The sequence below is a fragment of the Saccopteryx leptura genome, chromosome 6, assembly GCF_036850995.1.
Source record: "Saccopteryx leptura isolate mSacLep1 chromosome 6, mSacLep1_pri_phased_curated, whole genome shotgun sequence".
NCBI classification, from domain to species: domain Eukaryota; kingdom Metazoa; phylum Chordata; class Mammalia; order Chiroptera; family Emballonuridae; genus Saccopteryx; species Saccopteryx leptura.
This window is the reverse complement of record NC_089508.1, coordinates 102,221,713-102,242,582: the sequence shown is the minus strand read 5'-3', so window position 1 is coordinate 102,242,582 and position 20,870 is coordinate 102,221,713. Positions and strand designations below refer to the sequence as shown.

Sequence of the window (20,870 nt, the reverse complement as noted above, 5' to 3'; positions counted from 1 at the left end):
TGGTTACTTCATGTAAGTTTCATTAAAATTGTAGAACATGTAGAAAAAATAAAATTATGATTTTAGCATTTTAATTGCTTTAAAAAATTTTCAAAGCGTGGTTTTGCATTTTCATTTATGGAGAACTAGGGCAGTTTATTTATGTTTTCCTTTGTTTTAGTATACCGTTAGCCTTAACTTCTTTGAGGAAAAGAGAGTGGAAGTGTTATATAGTCTCATGTCAACACATTAAAAAATCTAGAAAGACAAATAAAATAAATATCATTCAAAAATTTTCTTACCCAGAGGTAATAATTACTCTAAGGATTTTGGAGAACCTTTTTTTCCCAAACAACCTGACAGGTAAAAAAATGTATATATATATAATTTTGTTTATTTTATCATGATTTATCAAAATTTATTTTTAGTCTCTAAAAGTGTCTTTCAGTTTTAACATGGCTATTGGTAAAACCATATATCATTTTTAAATTATTGCCAAATTTGAAAAATAGTACTTTTTTATAATTGAGCATTAAGATTTCTAAAAAGTTAAAGTTTTCTCATATTGTAACCAAATATATATAATTTTATATAAATGTCAGTTTTCATAGATAAACTTTTTAAAAAAGAAAAGAGAGCAGTACAGCATCATCTCAAAGTGGTGTGGACTTGAAGGGTCTGACTGACATGATACTTCAGAGTCCGTTGTGATTTGATCTCCAAACGTTTATGTGACTTTGTATATTAATGTGTATAATGTCCTGTAAGTTTTGCATTTTATTTGGATTTTTACTTTATTTTTATTTCAGTTAACATTCTGATCAAGACCATGTATTAAAATTTAGTCTGCCAAATACGAATCATGTGTTTTGTTCTTTGTTATAGCAGCCTCACGTCAAAGCATTCGCAGAATATCTCTGGAGGAAGTTCTGGAATTGCTAGGAACAGGGTTTCTACGTGGGAGTTCAGGATTTCTTCGAGCCAGTGGTGATATGCTTAAAGGAACCAGTTCAGTCAGTAGGGATGTTCGTGTTGGAGTTACTCAGGTTTGAATCACAAATCAGCACCTAAAAGTAATTTTCACTGGCCTGTAATGAAAGTTTTAGGATCTGACTCCAGACAAAAGTGACACTATTCAAGGTCATCACTTATACTTTGATATTTATAAGTAGATATGGTGAGGACAGAACACTTTTTAAAAACTAGATTACGAGTAAGAAGAGAACCTTATTTACCATAAACAAAGCCAACTAGATAGGCTATTACACACAATGTTTTCAGTTCTTAATAATGGGATATTTTGTTTATTTCCTTTGAAACATGAGTATTTTGTTTATTTCTAGGCCTTGTGCTTTCATATATCTTGTGGTTCAACATGTTTTCCATTGTGTTTATGTGTGCGTATACAATTCAAGTTTAAGCTATAGATACATATTATTCAGCATGGGCAATATAGTATTTTTATTTCACATGGTTTCAACTCCTAAGTAAATAATACAGTATGTTATAACTTATTGCTTACATTCTTAGTCTCTAAACAAAACCTAAAAGCTAAACTCTGGGAAAAGTGTCTTAGAATAAAACAATACAGATGTCTTTACGTTTTTTCTTTGAATTATCTTGTTTTCTAAATGCCATTATGGTTCAAGTGAACCTGTATTTCTTTTTATTCACATCTGTCCTCATCGTATGATATCAGACTTCATAAAAATGTAAAATGTCTCAGTAAAATTGTAAACTGTGTGGTTTTAAAAAACAAATTACATAAGAAAAATACTGTCTTTGTATCTCTGGAGTAAGATAAACCATTAACTTTCTTGAAAATAAAGAGCAATGATTTGTCACTATAAACTTACATGTTTCTAGAACTGAAATCCCTTCGAGTCCTGATGTTGGAACACAGTTAATTCTTACAATGTGTTCATATGTTTGATTTGGATTCTCTTGTTCAGAATGTGAAAGAGCTTCACTTCTTTATTCAGAGAAGCCACATACACATTCTGCATATTATCTGGCTATGGTGACTATTCTGAAACTTTTCAATCCGACAAATAAAACAGGCAGCAAACAAAAGACTGCAGACTTTAGTTTAGCTTAAACAAAAAAATAGTACAGTATTTATGCAGCTAAAATGTCTATAAATGAGAAATTATAAAAATTCTGCATATTTTGTGGAAGAGAAAATATTAACATAGAATTGAAATGAATTCATTTTGAAGATAAAACTCCTTTGTTTTTTAGGCTTATGTGGTATTTATTTCAACACTAGGAGGAGCATGGCTGGAGAAAAATTTTGCTGCCTTTCTTTCTCACATTCTAAGCCTTGTGTCACAGTCACACCCTAAAGCCACCCAAGTTCAGATTGATGCTGTTTGCAGTCGGCGTTGTGTTTCCTTTATCCTTCGAGCTACTATAGGAGGTCTTCTTGGAGAAAAGGCTCAAATTGCTGCTGCCAAGGATCTTTGCCAGGCTATCTGGAAGTTAAAGAAAATTGTGGGTATGGATCTACTAAGACAGTCTGTTTTAACAGTGCTGAGTTGTCCCTAAGGAAAACCTAGATTGGTGTATTGCTATATTACAAAAAAACTTTAATAATAGATATCCCTTGTTTCAGAGTAAAGTAGTCACTATACAGATGAGACATCAGTTATCTAACTTGGTAATAACTATTATATATATGTACAGATCTTAAAGACTGGTGATAATAGCCTTCCTCAGAATTCATGGTCTTCATATAGAAGTTGATATGTTGTTTTTGAATCAATTACTCGTACTTTATCTCAGGTCCTGTGCTGTTTTAACTCGGCTCTGCTCATCTTGTGTATCAATACAATTGGAATATTTTTTCGTTTTTCACTAGTTCTCCCTTTCTGTGTTACTTGCTAAAGGAGTAGTAAGGGAACTATGGTCAGGTTGCTTGAACTGACTCGATATATTAGTTCAGTTCTTTACTAGTACAAGTCCCCTTTTTAGTGTTTCATTTACTGCTGTAAAGGTCTCATAGATCAAGTGCAGGTATTAATTTTTGCTTTTATACTTTTCCACTTGTAACACTCAACCCCTATAATCTATTTTAATGAAGCATTGTTACATAATTAATTCTTATACTTCTACCAGATGCTGTGATGAATGACGGTAATTTGGAAACCCGGCTTGGCTCCACAGATGTAGCAGCCAGCCAACACATGCTGGTGTGTGCTTTGCAAGAACTTGGAAATCTCATACACAGTCTCGGCACCACTGCTGTGCCTTTGCTGCAGGATTCGAGTGCAGGTATCATCTGAGTACCTTGATTTTACTTTTACTCTAGACAGCTTTTTTTTTCATTTTTTAAATTTTTTAAAATTTTATTTATTTTAGAGAGGAAAGGAGAGAGAATTTAGAGAGAGGGAAGGAGAAAGAGAGAAACATCTATATGTTGTTTCACTTATTTATGCATTCATTGGTCAGCTCTTGTGTGTTCCCTGCCTGGGGATGGACCCCACAACCCTGGCATATCAGGGTGACGCTCCAGCCAACTGAGCTACCCAGCTAGGCAGGGGTAGACAACTTTTTTCCAAGGAAGGAAATTTCCCTCATATAGCTCATATTTTATAGATTCCTCATTTCTAATAGATTTTTAGAGACATTTTATGAAATGCATAGACTCAAGATTATTAAAAATATGTATATATTTGAGGGGGGGTTGCTTTTGCTATTAAAGATTATTCTCTACATCTCTCCTGCTGCCCCAGCACCCCCCCCCCTTTCTGGGGATATTTAAGATAGTGGAAAAATAGAGAAGTAAACCTCAATTCTTATCTCATAAGCTGTGAAGATAACAAATTCACTTCCTTGAAGTTCTTGCAAGCAACCTCTGTTTTCTCTTTTTGTAAATTAATAACTATGAAAGATAATTCACATTACACAAAGTTCACCCTTTTAAAGTGTACAGTTCAGTAGTTCTAATATGTTTAACATTGTACAACTACCACCACCATCTAATTTCAGAATTTATTTTTTTTTCAGAGACAGAGAGTCAGAGAGAGGGACAGACAGGGACAGACAGACAGGAACGGAGAGAGATGAGAAGCATCAATCATTAGTTTTTGTGTTTTTTTTTTCGTTGTGCATTGTGACACCTTAGTTGTTCATTGATTGCTTTCTCATATGTGCCTTGACCGTGGGCCTTCAGCAGACTGAGTAACCCCTTGCTAGAGCCAGCGACCTTGGGTCCAAGCTGGTGAGCTTTTGCTCAAACCAGATGAGCCCGTGCTCAAGCCTGAGACCTCGGGGTATCGATCTTGGGTCCTCGGCATCCCAGTCTAACACTCTATCCACTGCGCCACCGCCTGGTCAGGCCAGAATGTTTTTCATCCCAAGAAGCCCCGCACCCAATTAGCAGTCACTATGTTTCCCTTTCCCTTAGCCCTTAATCACTTACCTGCTTTCTGTCTCTAAAGATTTGCCTATTTGGACACTTCTATTGTGACTGGCTTTTATTTAATCACTTTTGAAAATCATTTTTAATGGCTTTTGTTCTTTGTGATACCCATTTCCTGTGGACTGAAGCTTTACATTATATTTTGTCTGTATTTATCCCAGGATAAATATATATTATTTAAGTAACATTCGACACGAACTATTATATGTTTTCATGAAAATGTATGTTGAATTATCATGTATGTAGACATTTTTTCTTACTAGTAGTGGTACTCCACTGTTCTCATAGTTGGTTAGTAGTACGTTGAGGACCTAGGAAATCTGAGTTTAACATTTTGTTTTCATATAAGAGCAATATGGTAGATAGGAAGTATACCAACTACATCTATAAATGTGCCAGAGGGATTTTTTTTAAGGAGGATGGAGCATGGTATAACATTTCTTCTTAAGGTACTTTTGTCTTTTGTTACTTACTGATAATTTTTAACTGCTAGAACTATTACTAATGATAATTTTTAATGGATAATGATCTTAAGCCTGACCTGTGGTGGAGCAGTAGATAAAGTATCGACCTGAAATGGTCTCTGGTTCAAAACCCGGGACTTGCCTGGTCAGAGCACAATAAGAGAAGCAACTACATGTTACAAGTTGAAGCTCCTCACTCCTCTCTGTCCCGTTTCTCTCTCTCTCTTCTCTAAAAAAAAAAATTAAAGATTTTATTTATTGATCTTTTTTAGAGAAAGGGGAGATGGAGGAGCATGAAGCATCAACTAGTAGTTTTGACCTCAGCATTCTAGTCAACACTTTATCCATGTGCCACCACAAGTCAGGCAATAAATAAAATCTTTTTTTTTTTTTTTTTTTTGCTATTTTTTCTGAAGCTGGAAACAGGGAGAGACAGTCAGACAGACTCCCGCATGCGCCCGACCGGGATCCACCCGGCACGCCCACCAGGGGCGATGCTCTGCCCACCATGGGGCGATGCTCTGCCCATCCTGGGTGTCGCCATGTTGCGACCAGAGCCACTCTAGCGCCTGGGGCAGAGGCCAAGGAGCCATCCCCAGCGCCCGGGCCATCTTTGCTCCAATGGAGCCTTGGCTGCGGGAGGGGAAGAGAGAGACAGAGAGGAAGGTGTGGCGGAGGGGTGGAGAAGCTAATGGGCGCTTCTCCCGTGTGCCCTGGCCGGGAATCGAATAAATAAAATCTTAAAAAGAAAATGATCTCAGGCCCTGGCCGGTTGGCTCAGCGGTAGAGCGTCGGCCTGGTGTGCGGGGGGACCCGGGTTCGATTCCCGGCCAGGGCACACAGGAGAAGCGCCCATTTGCTTCTCCACCCCCCCCCTTCCTCTCTGTCTCTCTCTTCCCCTCCCGCAGCCAAGGCTCCATTGGAGCAAAGATGGCCTGGGTGCTGGGGATGGCTCCTTGGCCTCTGCCCCAGGCGCTAGAGTGGATCTGGTCGCAACAGAGTGATGCCCCGGAGGGGCAGAGCGTCGCCCCTGGTGGGCGTGCTGGGTGGATCCCGGTCGGGCGCATGCGGGAGTCTGTCTGACTGTCTCTCCCCGTTTCCAGCTTCAGAAAAATACAAAAAAAAAAAAAAAAGAAAAAAGAAAATGATCTCAAGATAAAGTAAACAGAACATTGGCTTATTTGGGAAATACAGTTTTTCTTTTGTGTACTGACTTAATTTAAGCCAGTTTTCATGTGATATATTAGAAGAAATAATTCTTAGATACAAAAAATTAGTTTCAATTATGTATTTTTGAATTCAGATTTAGGTTTTGATAAAGGTAATGTATACTTTATCCATGTGACTAATTATTCCTTTGACTCTCTTAATTGCTAAGTGAGTTTATCTGTGTAGCTAAGAAAGACATCATTTGTTTTTTCTGCCCTTCCAGGTGTTCTTGACAGTGTTATTGCAGTTACTCTTCATCCTAGCTTTCCTGTGCGACTGGCAGCAGCCTGGTGTTTGCGCTGCATTGCTGTGGCGTCCCCTGCTTACCTAACGCCTCTCTTAGATCGTTGTCTTGAAAGGCTTACTCTACTGAAGTCTTCACCTGAAGCCGTGACGGGCTTCAGTTTTGCTGTGGCAGCTTTGTTGGGAGCAGTGAAACATTGTCCTTTAGGAATTCCTCATGGAAAGGGCAAGGTAATGATTTCATTCTCCGCATACAATAATGACTTTGTAAGTTTTTCCTAAAAACATTCTAGTCGTCTTATGTATCACCCAGTCACAGTCACGTAGGACAGATTTCTCAGCAATCAGCTATACTGCTTCAGTTTTAAATATTATAAACATAATTACTGTGAAAAAAAGAGAGTTGGTTAAATAATGTTTTATCCACACTCAAACAGGAGTGCATATTGTGAAAGTATCTCCATTTAGTAAAGGAATTTGTTCCTAAAGGCTTTATTTTGCTATATATTTAGCTCTGTCGTAAAAGCATTTAAAATTGGCCTGACCTGTGGTGGCGCAGTGGATAAAGCATCGACCTGGAAATGCTGAGGTTGCCGGTTCGAAACCCTGGGCTTGCCTGGTCAAGGCACATGTGGGAGCTGATGCTTCCTGCTCCTCCCCCCTCTCTCTCTGTCTCTCTCCTCTCTCTCTCTCTCTCTCTCCCTCTTTCTCCCCTTTCTAAAATGAATAAATAAAAAAAAACAAATAAAAAAAAAGACATTTAAAATTGCATTGTAATAAAGAAATAGAGCTGCAAAAGAAATCTTAAACTTTAATAATTTTATAGTTTGTGTTATTATTGGTGATGTTGTTTTGAAATTAAATATAGTTAAAGTAGATACTTCATGTTCTTAGGAACCAATATTTTCCATATTAAAAAAAGAGCTACAGCTGTAGAATCAAGAAAGTTAAGTAAAAGCCCATATATTAAATTTTGAATTGAAATTATTACTATGAACTTACAATTTCCTGTTTTTAAAAACACTTCTGTCCTCTGTCGAGTGAAAATACCTAAGAGTTGTGCCTAACCTGTGGTGGCACAGTGGATAAAGCGTCGATCTGGAAATGCTGAGGTCGCCGGTTTGAAACCCTGGGCTTGCCTGGTTAAGGCACATATGGGAGTTGATGCTTCCAGCTCCTTCCCCCTTCTCTCTATCTGTCTCTCCTCTCTCTCTCTCCTCTCTCTCTCTCTGTCTCTCCTCTCTAAAAATGAATAAATAAATAAATAATTTAAAAAAAAAAAAAAAAAAAAAAAGAAAATACCCAAGAGCAAAGACTACCAAGTAGCAGGGACAACCCTTAGTGCCCAAGTTATGGCTCTCAATCCCATTTCCAACAGAGGAACAAGAGCTTCATAGAGGAGTAGCTGGTTCCCGGTGTGCAGCAGGAAATGCATAGTATAAGTCTAGACTATCTGGTCATGCCAAAAAGCAAGGCAGTCATTACTTAGAGCAGGGTCCCCAACCCCCAGTCCGCGGACCAGTACCAGTCCGTGGGCCATTTGGTAACCAGTCCACAGAGAAAGAATAAATAACTTACATTATTTCTGTTTTATTTATATTTAAGTCTGAACGATGTTTTATTTTTAAAAAATGACCAGATCCCTCTGTTAGATCCGTCTAAGACTCACTCTTGATGCTTGTCTTGTAAGTTCGACAATTATATTTAAAAAATACCACAGTTTTTACGCCGGTTGCATAATTTTATTTTGTGCATTTATCCATCCCACCCTAAAGGCCGATCTGTGAAAATATTTTCTGACATTAAACCGGTCCGTGGCCCAAAAAAGGTCAGGGACCACTGACTTAGAGAATGTGTTCATTGTAAAAGCACACAGGAGATAACTGAAGGGGCTCCCACTGACCAAAGATGGAATAATGTGTGGATCAGAAAAACAGTGGCAAATGTGGATTGAAACTCACAAAATACATAAACCCTCATGAGTTCATAGTGATACTAAAAAATTAAAAAGTCCCCCTAACATTGCATTGCTGCCCAAACATACGGTTTTCTTTATAAATTTAGGGCTTTTGAAGGTAGCATTTCCAAACAGATAAGTGACAATAGAACCTAGTAAATAAATAACCCAGTTTTAATGTGCAAAGAATTTTGAAGAGAACAAAAATAATTTTAATGAAATATAAAACAAAGTATTTGCTTAGTTTTGAGTAACCAGTTGGAATTGCAGTTTGTCAGAGAATATTGTTTCATAATTGAAAGCCCGTCTTACCTGAGCCTCAGACACATAAATATGTCTTTTAAAGTAAATTACCACTATTCATTTCTTTCTCATTGTTGCTTCTATATCTTTATCAGTGAGTATTCTAGTGTATCCTCCACGGTTAAGACTTTGCAAAGAACATGATCATCACTTTATAAAAACTATTTAGAGTATTGCCAACACCATTTGAATTGAGGTGTGATTGGCAACATTGGAAAGTGATTTTATTCATTTAAATTTGTTATTTTAGTTATATTCTAAACTAACACATCACATCATGCTAAAGCAAAGAATTGCTATAGTATTTATTTTATTAAAGTTAATATCAGATCTTACTAGTTTAAGTAGCCTAAACTAATAATAGGTTTGTTTGGGCCTCACTCTTTGAGTGTTATCCATTGACTATAGGCTGCAAGTAGTTCTAAGTTAGCAATAAGTTGGTTGGTTGTTTAAAAATCCACTAGCCTTCCTCTTCAGAAAGTTTAAATACCAACTGATAACACTTGCTGCTATTCTAGAGATGATTGGTAACAGAGATACTTTCTCAGGCAGATTGGATATCTACTGGCCTTTGTACTATACAAGCTTGCATTATTCATAAATGTGAAACATCTGATTTTTCCTCTCAGTTTGTAACACTGCCTGTTTCATAGACTTTTAAAATACAACATTTTAATGACTCCCACTGTACTTTGAAACTTACTTCAATGTAAGATTATTTTGAAAACTTTTAACCTCTATAGTAGCTTTCAGCCACTCAGGTACCACAGTGGTATGCACAACTTTAAAAAGTGAGATTCCTGTAATGAAGCTTTCTCTGGTAGTTACTGTCTAACATGGTTGCCTAAAACTAAAAATAAAGTCAACTTCTGTACAGCTCAACTTAAACAGCTGTACATTGTTGTTACAAATGTCCTACAAAGAATTATAGGGTTTCTATGTATACTTAGTATGCCAATATTTAACCTTGACAATTTACTCTTATTTTATAGTTCTTTAAGATGTCCTGGGGATAGTTTTATGTTTGTTTGTTTTGTTTTGTTTGATTTTTTTGACAGAGGAACAGATAGGGACACACAGGAAGGTAGAGATATGAGAAGTGTCAGTTCTTCGTTACAGCACTTTAGTTGTTAATTAATTGTTTTCTCCTATGTGCCTTGACTGGGGAGTTATAGCAGAACCAGTGACCCCTTGCTCAAGCCAGTGACCTTGGGCTTCAAGCCAGCAACCTTTGGGCTCAAGCTGGTGACCTTGGAGTTTTGAACCTGGGTCCTCTGCATCCCAGTTGGACACTCTGTTTACTCTGCCACCGCCTGCTCAGGCTAGTGTACATCAGTGGTTTTCAACCAGCATACCACAAGAATTTTTAAAACATGCAATACCTGACTATTTAGTCAGGTGCACTGATCTCTTTTCCCTTAGATTATCAAATAAAAAAATGACAACAGGCCCTGGCCGGTTGGCTCAGTGGTCGAGCGTCGGCCTGGCAGCGGGAGTCCTGGGTTCGATTCCTGGCCAGGGCACACAGGAGAAGTGCCCATCTGCTTCTCCACCCCTCCCCCTCTCCTTCCTCTCTGTCTCTCTCTTCCCCTCCCGCAGCCGAGGCTCCATTGGAGCAAAGATGGCCCGTGCACTGAGGATGGCTCTATGGCCTCTGCCTCAGGCGCTAGAATGGCTCTGGATGCAACAGAGCGACGCCCCAGAGGGGCAGAACATCGCCTCCTGGTGGGCATGCCGGGCGGATCCCGGTCGGGCGCATGCGGGAGACTTGTCTGACTACCTCCCCGTTTCCAGCTTCGGAAAAATGAAAAAAAAAAAAAAAATGACAACAGCCAACACAACAATACCCATCTAATGTGAATGAATCAAAATTATGCCTTTTTTTGTCAAATCAGTAAAAAATACATTTTTTGGTGTGCCGCAGAATTTTAGCAATTAGTTTATGTGTGCCATGAAATGAAAAAGGTTGAAAATCTCTGGTTTACATGAATGACAGTTCTTTATTACTTATATTTATTATATGTGAGAGTTAATTTTACAAGCATTAATTTTATTGCTTTCATTTGTCCAGTAACCTATAAACTGATATGCTTTTTTTTCTTGCCTTGTTCTTTTATATGTAATTAGATTATTTTGACATTAGCAGAGGATTTGCTGTGTTCTGCTACTCAAAATAGTCGCCTTTCAGCTCAGCGCACACAAGCTGGATGGTTGTTGATTGCTGCTCTGATGACATTAGGTAACAGTTTGATCATCTTTCAGGCTTAACTTTGAGTGACTCTGGCTTTTCCAAAAATTATTTATCAATATATTCATCTCCAGGGAAGAAAAAACATTTTCCAAAACAAAAAATGGATGAGAGAACATTTCTGTCATTGTTATGGGAATTAATAACACCAATAAGTAGTTATATTGAAGGGGATAGGGCTCATTTAAATTATATCTATTAAATATCACTTATGTATTTTACGGTCATGACTATATAGTTATATCCTGTAATTTTGAAACTCAATTTTATTTCTTTTGTTTTAAGCCTCTACTTTGTAGTCATGTGATTTATTGCTGCAATATAAAAGTTGCTAGATTTGACCAACAAATCATTTTGATACCTTTAAAGTAATTTGATCTAAAAGCAGCTTAAATTAAAATAAGCAATCATAAATGAAGAAACACTTTAAGTAATGTTTTTTTTTTAAAGTAATGTTCTAGGCCCTAGCCGGTTTGCTCAGTGGTAGAGCATAGGCCTGGCATGTGATGTCTGGATTTGATTCCTCGTCAGGGTACACAGGAGATGTGACCATCTGCCTTTCCATCCCTCCCCCTCCCCTTCGCTCTCTCTTTCCTTCCCCTCTCTCTGTCTTCCTCTCCTACAGCCATGGCTTGATTGTTTTGAGCGAGTTGGCCCCGGGTACTGAGGATGGCCCTGTGGCCTCTGCCTCAGGCGCTAAAAAAAAAAAAAAGGCTCAGTTGCTGAGCAATGGCCCCAGATGGGCAGAGCATTGCCCCCTAGTGGGCTTGCCAGGTGGTCAGGGCTCATGCAGGTGTCTGTTTCTCTGCCTTCCCACTGAAATAAAAAATAAAATACAAAAAAAGTAATGTTGAGATGATTAAAGAGATTTATTGGACTCAAACAAGGTTCAGCTCATAAGCCAAATTTGGCTTGCTGCCTATTTTATACCTACAAGCTAAGAATAATTTTTACTTTTATAATGGTTTTAAAAAAGTAATTTTGTGACTTGAGAATTATATGAAAATTAGTTTTTCGGTATCCATAAAGTCTTATTAGAGCACAACCATAGTGATTTGTTTACATACATATCATCTGTACCCTTTAGGCTCTACAGTAGCAGAATTTAATGATTGCAGCTGAGACTATATGGGTTTAAAGGCCAAAAAAAAAAAAATTACTATCTAGCCCTGTACAGAAAATGTTTCTTGGCCACTGGCATAAATCGTCATTTCACAGTAATGTGGTCAGGTTTTTATTTGCCTTTCCCTGGATGCTCCATGCCTGCCATATTGATATTCTTAGTTAACTAAAGAGAAATACAAACTACTAATAAATGTAATATTTCAGCCCTGGCCAGATAGCTCGGTTGATTAGAGCATCATACTGATACGCAGAGGTTGTGGGATCTTTCCCCAGTCAGAGCACACATGAGAAGCGACCATCTGCTTCTCTTCCCCTCCCTCTCCCCCTTCTTTCTCTCACCCTCTCTTGCAGCCAGTGGCTCTGTTGGTTTGAGTGTCGAAACCCAGGGCGCTGAGGATAGCTCAGTTGATTCAAGCATTGACCCCAGATGAGGGTTGTTAGGTGGATCCTGGTCAGGGCATATGTTGGAGTCTGTCTCTCTATCTCCCCCCTCTCTCGCTTAAAAAATAAAAAAATTAATGTAATATTTCAGTTATACGTATTTTATTATGAAACATGCAAAAAAGTATTTAAATTTTAAATTAATATTTTATTTACTACATTTTCTTGTGCTTTATTCTATTTTTCTATGCACTATTATTTTCCTTAATTATAATTATTAGAATGTGTTGCTACCATTCTAGCAACTTCTAAAGGGGATCAGTGTGGTTTTTGCTATTAGATATCATTATAAACTTAGGGGTTTTTATATATTTATATATTTCAGTCCATTGCAGTCATTATGCCTTTTGATCATCAAATTGTCTCACCTTTAGTCCGTTGGAGTCCCCTTAAGTTGGTTCATGTGTCCTTTTAACATGAAGCTGGTATTCTTTGATAACATGTTTGTTTTTCACGTAGCAAGATGTCCCAGCACTTACATTGTACATTTCCTGCCCAGGGCTTGCAACCAGGCTCCTTTCTTAAATGAGCCCTGGTCCTTTTTTGTGGGAAATAGTATTAAATGACAGTCTGAGCCCTGGCCAGATGGCTCGGTTGGTTGTAGCGTTGTCCTGAAGTGCAGAGGTTACTGGTTCGATCCCCAGTCAGGGCACATGCAGGAGTAGATCTATGTTCCTGTCTCACCCCCTTTCTCCCCCTCCCTCTCCTTTGTCCCCCCTTCTCCCCTTCCCTCCCTTTTTCCCCCTTCCTTCCCCTCTCTCCCCCTCTCTTCCTCTTTCCCTCTCTCTCCCCTTCTCTCCCTCTCTCTCCCTCTCCCTTTCTCCCTCTATTGCTAAAATCAATAAATAAATTAAAATATATTTTTAAATGACAATCTAAGTGCTTTATTGATTTTGCCTTTCAATTTTTACACCTCTTGCATTTTCAGCAATTTCTTCATCATTAAATTTTCTATTATCATTTTTAATACATTCATGATTTGAACTAATGTTAACTCAAATAGACCACATTCAAGACCATTTCTCAAATGTGAACTAAACATTTTTAACCTCTTTTGCTACACTTACCAGTCTATCTGATGCCACATAAAACATCTTTGATTTGACTTACAGATTTATGGGTGGCTTATACAATGTGTGTGGTTTTTGCTAGATAGAATATTCTTAATTGAATAAACTTACTCTTGTTTATGTTTTAACTTTGTAATTACCATAAACTCATTTTTATCAACTTAGTTCATGTATGTCTCTGAAATAAATCTTGATACCTGTCTAGGAAAGTGATGCCACATTGTTCACTATTGAGTTAATGAGATATCTTAGTACAATAGCAAAGATTTATGAAACTTTAGTCAACTATGAGCATTGCCAGTGATTCCTTTTTTTTTTTTGTATCTGACTAAATTGTGCTTTCAGAATTTTCTCTGTTCCCACAGCCCATGGTATGTGAGTGTGCCAGTGTGCATACATACCCTCACACACACTGACCTTGCAGTCAGTTATTCTTAATTTCCTTTTTTCCAATTCTAAATTGTTTGTTTGTTTTTAGTACTACATCAGAGAAAGGAGTGAGCAAAGAGTGTTGAATTAGTCTTATTTTGCTGTTGGGATTAGCAAAGGCCTGTTACTAAAAAGCAAGTCAGAAGAAAGAAATAATTCTATTTTAATTTAGTAAATTGCATGCATTAAAAAAAGGTTAATTTGCAAATACCCATTTCTTTTACTTTCAGGTTCATAATAGTATAATTATATAGTGTCAGCCGTTATATAAGTGCTTACTCATATAAGTCTCAGAATCAGTCCAGTGTTGAAAATAGTAATGTCATCCCCATTTAGAGATGAGGAAATGGCACAAAAAGGTTGAGTAACTTAACCAAGTTTACACAGCAAGTGCATGGAATCAGTAATTAACCTAGGTGTTCTCATTCCAGAGCTCAGAGCAGCTGTTATGCTGCTATACTACAGAAGAGACATGGTAAGAGAGAACAGGTACTTATAGGAGAATTTTAAGTTAGCCCCAAAAGTTTTTGTTTTTTTAATTTATTGATTTTTTAGAAAAAGGGGAAGAGTGAGGAGAGAGTGAGTGAGAAGTATCATCACGTAGTTGCTTCACTTTAGTTGTGCATTGATTGCTTCTTGTGCATGACTTGACCAGTGACCTTTGGCTTCAAGCCAGCAACCTTTGGGCTCAAGCTTATGAGCTTAGAACTGGATACCTCTGTGTCCTGGGTCTGCGCTCTGTTCACTGTGCCACCACTAGTCAGGCAACCCAGAATTCTAAACAACATTACTCGGGAGAAAAGCTGTAGGTTTTGGTTTTTATACTTTCATTTATTTTTTTTCCCTTAACTAATAATGTTGGCAAATAAAATACTAGCATTGTATGTTGCCTTTCATTAATGGCTTTGTGTATTCATGATTCCTTAGTTCAGTAATTGAGGTTGCTCTGAAATCTTTTTATAAAAATTCCATTTAGATGTATCACATATGATTTTTATCCTGGAACAAGGTGCTATTAAAAATAATAGCATTACTGTCGGGATGCAGTGTTGTTACCAAAACGGTAATATCTTGCATTTACAATGGTACATTATAATTGTTTTTGTTTTTGACTTTTTAAGATTTTATTTATTGATTTTAAAGAGAGGGTAGAGAGAGAAAGGTGGGAAGAGCAGGAAGCATCAGCTGGTAGTAGTTGCTTCTCGTATGCTCTTGACCAGGCAAGCCCATGGTTTAGAACCAGTGACCTCAGCATTCATGGTCGAAGCTTTATCCACTGCGCCACCTCAGGTTAGGCCACATTACAGTTTTTAAGACTACTTTAAAGGGCACTATAATTTGGGTCAGACAACTCCTTGGAGACAGTGCAAGTGATACTGGCTTCATTTTATAGATAAAGGGAACTGAGTCTCAGAGTTCACAGCAGTAGTGAAAGTGCTGACACCAGAGCCCAGGCTTAACTCTTAGTTCCTTGTTTTTTCTCTTCTTACTCCATGGCTTCAGATAATAATTCGTTCAGTAGTACATTCGTTGGAGTCAGAATGTAAGAAAAGGGACAAAGTGTTGCAGTAGTGGGTTATAATATGTTTATTAATAGATTGTAAAGAGCAACCACTTTGGGTTCTTTTATAAGTGATAAGTTGAATGAATTACAGGTCCCGCAGTTGTCAGTCATCATCTTGCTCGAGTTCTGCTGTTGTGGAAGTGTGTCTTTCCAGTGTCTCCTAAAGATCTAGAAACAGAAAAGAGCCGAGGAGATTCCTTTACATGGCAGGTAACCTTAGAAGGACGAGCTGGTGCACTCTGTGGTAGGTTGAGTTTAGTCTTTTTGCTCCCTTTCCTTTGGCTTTTCCCACTCTTTAACCCTATATCTACTTGAATGTTTTATTTAATTTAAAAGGGGAAATCTTTTTCTGGTAATTTTTTTTTGTAATTGAATATAATTGACAGTATTCAGATGGTGATTATAACAGGAGTATATTTAATAAGCCAAATTTAAGAGTTCTGATCTTTAGGATAACACGTTTTATTATTATAGATGTACTCCAGTTGAGAAATGTCAAGATCGCTTTACTTTAAGTAGGCATTTTTTCTTTTCAGAAATACTAGGGTTAGATTTAATTAGCATTGATTAAGCATGTTTCCATTTAGTTGGGGTTTTTTTCCCTTCTTTTCCAAGTTACAGGAAGGGAGATAGACAGACTCCCGCATGCGCCCCAACCAGGATCCACAATGCAACCCACATCTGGGGCCAATGCTTTGTCCATCTGGGGCCGTGCTTAGAGCCAAGCTATTTTTAGTGCCTAACGCAGAGGCTCCATGGAGCCATCCTCAGCACGCGGGGCAGATGCGGTTGGACCTATCAAGCCATGGCTGCGGGAGGAGAATAGAGAGAGAGAGACAGAGAGAAGGGGAATGGCGAGGAGTGGAGAAGCAGCTGGTCCCTTCTCCTGTGTGCACTGACTGGGAATTGAATGCAGGACTTCCACACGCCAGGCCAGTGCTCTACCTCTGAGCCAACTGGCCAGGGCCCATTTAGTTTTTTATATATGAAAGCTGTACTTTTTATAATAGGCCATTGAAAAATAATATCCACTATGAAAACTTGAACTAAGGAAGGGTGGGATCCCTGAAAAGATGCGAAAGCATTGATTTTGGGTATGTTATTATTGCTATTTTTTTACTCTTAAGAATGGAAAACAATTTTGAAGTTAATCTTGAAACACAGTCTAACTATAAAATATTCATTTTATTCTATATATATGAAATTAACTCTTTATAAAAACTTATGTATTTCCTGTAACATCTTCAAAAACTGACTCAAAAGTAGTATGGTTCTGTGGAACTAGTATAGAACTGGTGCACTTTTGGGTCTAAGCTAATCTATTCTTCTACTTCTGAGCTCAGGAGCTAAGTAGAACTCCAGGAAAGAAACATTTTGTTAACTTGGTTGGTGGTCTCTGTTAGTAATTCTAGGAAGCTTTGATTAGAAATATAAGACACTAGCTTCCTTTGTATACTAGAGTTCCAAGAATTTTTCTGTTTTTAACACATTTCTTTATTTCTGTAATAAAAATGCAAATATTGGAGCATAACTGACTACTTTTTTTATAGTTCATTACACTCTGCCAAGTAAAGGTCTCTTCTGTTTTTCAGCTATCAAGAGCTTTGTTTCCCACTGTGGCGATCTCCTTACTGAGGAAGTAATTCAGCATCTTCTTCCACCACTTTCTTGTGCTGTGGATTTGCTAACTCAGTAAGGATCTGCTATTTAGATTTGATGAAAAAAATTTAATAGCAATCAGTTTCCCTCTGATTATATCATATATTATCTTTTAAATATAATAATAAGGCCAGTTTCTATGGTTAATGAATGAGTTTCCTTTTGCAGAGAAAGGCAAATGTTTAGTTATGATTTTTTTTTAAGCTAGGTCTTGAAGGAAAAACATTAAAGGGGGGAAAATACTTAGTGATTAATGTATCTTCTATACAGTCAGATTTAACCAAGAAATTAATATTAGGCCTATTAATCTTCAGGTATGCAATTTTTTGGTTTTTTAGTATTATTCTGTGTTCATAAGAACCATGTGCTTGTTAACAGTTTCAGTTTTTTGTTACTTTTATTTTTCATAGATCTGACTTATGTATATATGATAAGAAAACAGAGAAAATTTAATATATATGTCACGAGCACTTGTAATTTCCAAATTAATAAAATGTATAGTTTAGAGATAGTCTTTCAAAAATATTTAATGATATTTTATATATACAGGAAAATATATTTAAGATGTGGCTTATCAAGCATAGTAATAAAATGAACACCTGTGAATTCAACACAACTAAAACAGGAGTTCGCAAATGTTTGCTGTAATGGCCAGATAGTACAGGTTTAGTTTGTGGGCCATGTAGTCACTGGTGCACCTACTCAGTCAGCTCTGTTGTTATAGCTCAAAAGCAGTGATAGAAATCGATAAGTGAGTCAATGTGGCTGTGTTCCAGTGAAACTTCACAGAAACAGGCAGGGTCAGATTTAGCTAGTCCTGAAATTAACAATACTATTGAAGTTATCTCCTACCATTCTTTCTGCCTTCATTTAGAGGTAATCACTAGCCTGAATTTTTATATGTCATTCCCTTGCATTTTTAAAAAGTGTATCACATGTATATATTTCACTAAAAAGCATCTTGTTTAGTTTTGCTTGGTTTTGATCTGGCACATGGTATTATACTGTTTCTGACACTTAACTTTTTTTTACTTTATGTTTCTGAATTTTATCTACATGTTAGTTTGTTCATTCATCTTGATTGCTGTACAATATTTAATTGTCTGGATATATAGCATTTGATTTATCTTCCTGTCAAAGAAATAGCCAAATTACTTTCTAAAATTCTTATATATTTCTACAAATAGTGTATATGAGTATCCTTTGATTTACTTCTTTACCAACTTATTCAGACACTAATTTTAGCCCACCCAGTAGATATAAATGGGTATCTCGTTATGATCTTTTTCTTTCTTTTAGTGAGAGAGAGGGACAGACAGGAACAGACAGACAGGAAGGGAAAGAGATGAAAAGCATCAACTTATAGTTGTAGCACCTTAGTTGTTCATTGATTGCTTTCTCATATGTGTCTTTATGGCGGGGGGGGGGTGTCGAGGGGGGGACTCCAGCCAAGCCAGTGAACCCTTGCTCAAGATAGCGACCTTGGGCTTCAGGCTGGTAAGCTCATGCCAGATGAGCCCATGCTTAAGCTGGCGACCTTGGGATTTCAAACCTGGGCTCTCAGCAACCCAGGCCAATGCTCTATCCACTGCACCACCATCTGGTCATTATGATTTTATATATCTGATTCCTGATGGTTTATATCAAATGTCAATTTTTTTATTACTTCATAGTTATATACTTTTATTTCTCTTTTAAATGTTTAAGGTTTTATTTTTCTTTTTTATTTATTTATTTATTTATTTTTTTTATAATTTTATTTTTTTAATGGGGTGACATCAATAAATCAGGATACATATATTCAAAGATAACAAGTCCAGGTTATCTTGTCGTTCAATTATGTTGCATACCCACCACCCAAAGTCAGATTGTCCTCTGTCACCTTCTATCTTGTTTTCTTTGTGCCCCTCCCCACCCCCTTTCCCTCTCCCATTCCCCCCTCCCCCCCGTAACCACCACACTCTTATCAATGTCTCTTAGTTTCACTATTATGTCCCACCTACGTATGGAATATTAAGGTTTTATTTTTCAAATTTAAGCTTTTAATTCATCTGGAACTGATTTTTGTGTTTGGAGTGATATGTGCTACTACAATGAATTGTCCCATACTTTAGTTAAAAAAAAATCCATGCTTCCAATTATTACCATTTACCTCTTTCGTGTATTATATTTATATACACGGTCTGTCTCTTTGCTCATTTCTGTGTGTTTGCCCTTTTCTGTGCCAGTACCACATCCTCTTCATCTTCAGTTTTTTTTTTCTTTTCTAAGTGAGAGGAGGGGAGATAGACAGACTCCTGCATGTACTCCGACCGAGATCCACCTGGCAGTCTCCATCTGGAGCCTATGCTTTGCCCTTCTGGGGCCAAAGTGCTTGAACCAATCAAGCCATGGCTGGGGAAGGGGAAGAGAGAGAAGAGGAAGGGGAAGTGTGGGGAAGCAGATGGTTGCTTCTCCTGGGTGACCTGACCAGGAATAAAACCTGGACATACACACCAGGGTCAAAGCTCTATCACTGAGCCAACCGGCCAGGGCCTTCATCTTCAATTAGCATCAGGTTGGTCTTACTATTCTCTTATCTTAATCTTTGCTGTATCTCTAATGTTCCTTCTCCAGTCCTGGTAAGTTTTCATCATGTCTTCTCTTTTGTTTTGCCTGATCCATCTCATGAGAGATATATCTTTTTTATTAATCTATACAAAAAATAACTTAGCTTGTATTAAATTTTTTTTCCTTCATTAATTATTTTACTTCTTTCTGCTTTCTTAAACTCTCATTTTTTTCTAACCCCTTAATTCAAATGTTTAGCTCCTTGAATTTTTAATTCTCCTAATATAAACTAAGGCCAGAAATGTCCCTCCTAGGTCCCCATTGAAGTATGTTCTTAAATTTCTAAATGTATGGGATAGTTTTCAGCATATAGTTTTGTTCCTGATTTTTAACTTAATTGCATTGTGGTTAGTGAATATGATCTGTATGTTACCTATTTTAAAATAGTTGAGACTTGCTCTGTGACATACATGCTTTTTTAAAGTTCTATTGTCCCATCTATCTCCACTAATTTTTTATCTGTTTAACCCAGGGGTAGTCAACCTTTTTATACCTACCACCCACTTTTGTATCTCTGTTAGTAGTAAAATTTTCGAACTGCCCAACAGTTCCACAGTAACGGTGATTTATAAAATAGGGAAGTAACTGTACTTTATAAAATTTATAAAGCAGAGTTACAGCAAGTTAAAGCATATAATAATAATTAGTTACCAAGTACTTTATGTCAGATTTTGGCAGAATAATTCTTTATAAAACAACTTACTATAGTTAAATCTATCTTTTTTTGTGTGTGTGTGTTTTTCCGAAGCCGGAAACCGGGAGGCAGTCAGACTCCCGCATGCTCCTGACCGGGATCCACCCGTCACGCCCACCAGGGGGCGATGCTCCACCCATCCGGGGCGTCGCTCTGCCACTACCAGAGCCACTCCAGTGCCTGGGGCAGAGGCCAAGGAGCCATCCCCAGCGCCCAGGCTAACCCCTGCTCCAATGGAGCCCTGGCTGCGGGAGGGGAAGAGAGAGACAGAGAGGAAGGAGAGAGGGAGGGGTGGAGAAGCAGATGGGCGCCTCTCCTGTGTGCCCTGGCGGGGAGTCGAACCTGGGACTTCCGCACGCCAGGCCGACACTCCACTGCTGAGCCAACCGGCCAGGGCCTAAATCTATCTTTTAATTTATACTTGGGTTGTTCCGCTGCTGCCCACCATGAAA

General features: G+C 37.7%; 1 protein-coding gene across 3 annotated transcripts in view; it reads left to right on the top strand.

The window, feature by feature from the left end:
• HEATR5A (HEAT repeat containing 5A) overlaps window positions 1–20,870 on the top strand; it is a 134,556-nt gene that overhangs the window by 22,337 nt on the left and 91,349 nt on the right. For 2 of the 3 annotated variants that reach the window (XM_066344152.1, XM_066344150.1), the window contains exons 7-13: window positions 865–1,025; window positions 2,221–2,476; window positions 3,097–3,252; window positions 6,299–6,549; window positions 10,706–10,817; window positions 15,547–15,699; window positions 17,048–17,147. In XM_066344152.1, coding sequence (XP_066200249.1) covers window positions 865–1,025; window positions 2,221–2,476; window positions 3,097–3,252; window positions 6,299–6,549; window positions 10,706–10,817; window positions 15,547–15,699; window positions 17,048–17,147 — 1,189 coding nt within the window. The remainder of the gene's footprint in view (window positions 1–864; window positions 1,026–2,220; window positions 2,477–3,096; window positions 3,253–6,298; window positions 6,550–10,705; window positions 10,818–15,546; window positions 15,700–17,047; window positions 17,148–20,870) is intronic. The other variant, XM_066344151.1, reaches the window with a different exon arrangement.